The 4,737-nt window shown below is 41.4% G+C and overlaps 1 protein-coding gene across 1 annotated transcript; it reads left to right on the forward strand.

Annotated features, from left to right (window-relative positions):
- Nucleotides 1-1,842: 1,842 nt before the first annotated feature.
- Nucleotides 1,843-3,288, forward strand: wu:fb55g09 (coiled-coil domain-containing glutamate-rich protein 1). Its single transcript, XM_038983917.1, has one exon. It carries the CDS (start codon nucleotides 2,279-2,281, stop codon nucleotides 2,975-2,977), a length of 699 nt encoding a protein of 232 aa, XP_038839845.1. The 5' UTR covers nucleotides 1,843-2,278; the 3' UTR covers nucleotides 2,978-3,288.
- The last annotated feature ends 1,449 nt before the right edge of the window (nucleotides 3,289-4,737 follow it).

Here is a 4,737-nt window from a genome sequence, read left to right on the forward strand (position 1 = left end):
GTTGTGACAGACAGCTGCGGTCTGGTTAAATCCCGGAAAACGATTCACAGCCAAAGGAGTGACCGTTTGCTAAACAGATCTAGAGGCGTTGTCCTTTCCCCAATAGCCTAGTTCTAAATATTTGACCTGACTGACTGTCTTGGTATCAGTGCATGATCTAGTAGACAGCCCAATGCTGCATAAAGAATAGATTAACCTACTTCTCCAGCAATAGGTTTATCTGAATCTAAAAATAACTCTGTCTGTGGATCGTCGAGACTCTCGACCAGTGACAGTAATCACCAAAATGGACAAGGGTTTAATATAATAATTTAACTTGATGATAGACACCGCATGACACAATGCTGACATGTGTCTGTGCGCACCACTACATTATCTCTGATTAATCGGAGATAATTGATTAATAGCTGTCTGTCCATGTGGTTTCTTTATTTTACTCTCATTATTATCTATACCGATGCCTAGTCACTTTACCCTGCCTTCATGTACATATCTAGCTCAAATACCTCGTACCTCTGCACATTGATATGGTATTGGTACACCCTGTATATAGCTCCACATTGATCTGATACTGGTACTCCCTGTATATAGCTCCACATTGATCTGATACTGGTACTCCCTGTATATAGCTCCATTCTTGTGTACTTTTTATTTTACTTATCTAATTATTATTTTATTTTTAAACTGCATTGTAGGGAAGGGCTTACTTAACCAAGCATTTCACGGTAAAGTCAACACCAGTTGTATTCCGCGCATGTGACAAGGGGGGTGCCTTGTCTTATGATGTATGTTTTCAGTTTGTTTGTGTACGCTATATAGCCCATAGAGAATGATAGAGGCCTCTAGTGGCCAAAAGGCTGTATTAGCATGGGCAGCGCCTTTGAGGGCTTCCACCATTTTAATTTGGGCAACTGGGTGGGACTTCCAACATCATTGGCTGATCCCTCCTGGTGACCTTGTTGGAGTCATGTCCAACCGGGTCATTTAAGAGGGATCAGCCAATCGTGAAGAAGAAAATTGACTACTTCAAAATGGAGATTGCCTCAATGTCGCTGCCCATGCTCTCACAGACACCATAATAGGAACTATATAGAGATGCTTTCTGTATCATTCTCTATGGCATAGCCCCATAGTTTACAGGGGTATTGAATCCGGGGTCCGTGAAAATATCTCTATAAAAAAGTGGAACAAATATTGTTTTTATGTCAATGTTTTTATGAATATCACTAGCAACATTGGTATTGTAAACAACAATATTTGAGAAACATAGGCTACAATTCACATTTAGTGTGTTGACACTTTTTGTGGTTTGGTGGGCATGCCTGTTGTTTTCAGAACAATTGCTCTGCTATTATTTATTGTCTTTTTATTTAACCTTTAACTAAGCAAGTTACGAGCATATAAGACTGTATCAGTGTCCATTTGACAGAAGAAAATGTAACAGTCAATGGAGAGGGTTTCTTTATTCTGTAAACTGGCAATATTGGTGTCAACACCAAACTTTTTCGTGCAGTACGTGTGCAACGGGATTAAGTCCAATGTAACGATGCACCCTAAACGTCATAAAAAGAATTGGACTAGTCTATTACTGTCTGAAAGGTTTGGTGTTTTCATAATTCCAGCTAGATTAGCCAGTCGTTTTGATTGTTGTGAAATATTTGTTTTCTATTTGCACATAAAATAAATACATTATCATAAATACACAGGTTTCTGGATATCTATTTGTTAGATGTATTTAATGTTTTGGATAGTGAAACGTGGAACACCCCCGCGTATCCAGCCAACAGTCGAATGTTCCATTTCTATATAAAACGCTCGAGCCCACTTTCCAGTACCATTTGCAACTGTCACTTCAGTTGGATAAGATATACACAACAACAACAGGGTCACTAGTTAGCTATCAATTAAAAATAAGCAAGAAATTCACCTGAAACTCGAAACTTATTTGACTATCTTCTATAGTCGTATTTTTTTTAAATTGTACTATTTGACGAGAGAAAAGGGGTGTGACAGGCTAGATAGCGCAGCTGTAGCCCCGAGCAGGTCAAGCTGCTTGTACCAGAGGCGTGCTACCAGGCTATGTACTCTCTAAAGCCAGTGGTCAAGAAAAAAACGAAGAAGATTGTAAAAAGGTAGACTTTTAGGGGTTTTCGTGTGGTGATCCACGAAAGTATACGAAACCCCATACAGAGAAATTACAATTTCTTTGTTACCTAGCCGCTGACAGCAGCGGAAAAGAGAATGTGAAGCTCAGGGAAGCACTTAAACTGCGTTTCTGATGCTTTTCGAACAAGAGATGTATGGGAAGGCAATGATGTGCCAGTGGCGGGTCTACAGTGACCGACCTGCTTGCAAAGACCAACAGAAGGATGGGCAGCAGGCAAGGAGAGGGGACAACAGCAAGCTTAGTTGGTCCAAGAACGGGAGGAGGCAGCAAGGGTATCGGGGGAAGAGAGGAAGGGTGCATGGGCATCATCATCCTCACCACCCCAGCCAGTTCTACAAACAGAACCGACCACCTCGTATGATGACGTCACTGCGTCCTGTCAACATCAAAGGCAACAGAGCGCCAGGAATGAGAGCTCCGAGGAACACCAACCAGTTCCTGATGCACGAAAAATACCAGATGATGCATATGCGTTCGGACTCCATCGGCACAGACAGTGGGTCTGACTGCGAAACTGATTTCACAGATATGGACTCGTATCTAGGCGTGCTAGAGAACGCAAGGGGCGCTCTCCTCGACAGTCCAGATCTCACAACAACGCCAGCACGGTTCTTCCCCCGACAACTGGCCAAGTGCCAGCAGTTCCCCTTCTTCAATTTAGGGGATTTGTACCAAGAGGAGCAGGAGAGTAACAGTATGCAGTATTTCCCGTCAGATAACGACGTGATGCAGAGTGAAGATTTCATGCAGAAAGACTTCAATGACTTTTGTGACACATTCAGTGGGACCGAACCACCGATAGACATGTAAAAGAACCTGGTATCTAAATGTAATGTATTTCTGTTTACATTAAATGTATGTTTACATTAGATGTAGGAGAGAAAACATACCTCAATTCAACAGATATTGGTTACTGTTACAATATATGATTGTTTTCTGATACTGTCTGTTTATGGTGTTATTGACAATGCTGTGTTGGGGGAGTGGTTAAATGGGTAGGAGTGAGACCTACGAACCAATCACATCCGTGCTCGTTGGATTATTCTACACCATTGCTTGATGCTGTCATTGCATTATTGAAAAACGCTTCGAACAATAAATAACTGCTTCTTATTAAAAATCTGTTTCAATCTACTTTTGTTTTGATAATTACACTGTTGTATAGTCAAATAAGCAACAGTATCGTTAGGATAATATTTATTTTGAAATATATTTCTTACAATTTATTGCCAGTAGAAGAATATATGTCAGTATGTTGTAAGTAGGCTACATTTTAGGTTAGAACTGAACATTTTGTTAGGATGGTAGTATTGTTTAATCACTAAATAAAATAAAACTGGATTGATGTGTTGTAGAATGTAAATGCAGCAACAAAGGAGGTGGGTGGGCGGAAGCCATTGAAATGTAGACGACAGATTATTCCGATAGACTGTATAGAACAACATGATACTGGAATAGGATCACGCTCATAAGTATATCATCATAGCTAAGTACTATATTTAATGTGTTTGTCATGGTTCTCTTGTGTGTGTGAGACTACTACATTGTTCAAATCCAGTACAGTGTAATAAGCACTCGAGAAAGATAGAAACTGTAACAAATAGAACCACAGAGGTTGGTAAATATAAGTCTATGTGTTGGTAGAACTAACCGCATAGTAAGAGGACCACAGAGGTTGGTAAATACACTACATGGCCAAAAGTATGTGGACACCCCTTCAAATTAGTGAATTCGGCTATATCAGCCACACCCGTTGCTGACAGGTGTATTAAATCGAGCACACCGCCATGCAATCTCCATAGGAAACATTGGCAGTAGAATGGCCGATACCGAATAGCTCAGTGACTTTCAACATAAGATGCCACCTTTCCAACAAGTCAGGTCGTAAGATTTCTGCCCTACTAGAGTTGCCCCGGTCAACTGTAAGTGCTGTTTTTGTTAAATGGAAACGTCTAGGAGCAACAACGGCTCAGCCGCAAAGTGGTAGACAACACAAGCTCACAGAACAGGACCGCCGAGTGCTGAAGCGCGTAAAAATCGTCTGTCCTTGGTTGCAACACTCACTACCGAGTTCCAAACTGCCTCTGGAAGCAACGTCAGCACAAGAACTGTTCATCGGGAGCTTCATGAAATGGGTTTCCATGGCCGAGCAGCCTCACACAAGCCTAAGATCACCATGTGCAATGCCAAGCGTCGGCTGGAGTAGTGTAAAGCTCCCTGCCATTAGACTCTGGAGCAGTGGAAACACATTCTCTGGAGTGATGAATCACGCTTCACCATCTGGCAGTCCAATGGATGAATCTGGGTTTGGTGAATGCCAGGAGAACGCTACCTGCCTGAATGCATAGTGCCAACTGTAAAGTTTGGTGGAGGAGGAATAATGGTCTGGGGCTGTTTTTCATGGTTCGGGCGAGTTTGAATCTCATCATGGACAACTTAGTATTTGAGCTAATTAGCAACTTTTCAACTACTTACTACTTTTTAGTGACTTTTCAACAACTTAGCATGTTAGCTAACCTTTCCCCTAACCTTAACCCTTTAACCTAACTCCTAAACGTAACCTTAGTTTT

The sequence above is a fragment of the Salvelinus namaycush genome, unplaced genomic scaffold (assembly GCF_016432855.1).
Source record: "Salvelinus namaycush isolate Seneca unplaced genomic scaffold, SaNama_1.0 Scaffold20, whole genome shotgun sequence".
NCBI lineage: Eukaryota > Metazoa > Chordata > Actinopteri > Salmoniformes > Salmonidae > Salvelinus > Salvelinus namaycush.

Bases quoted from the DNA above. Each gene is read 5' to 3' on its own strand.
- wu:fb55g09 (XM_038983917.1), top strand. From the start codon at position 2,279: ATGCTTTTCGAACAAGAGATGTATGGGAAGGCAATGATGTGCCAGTGG.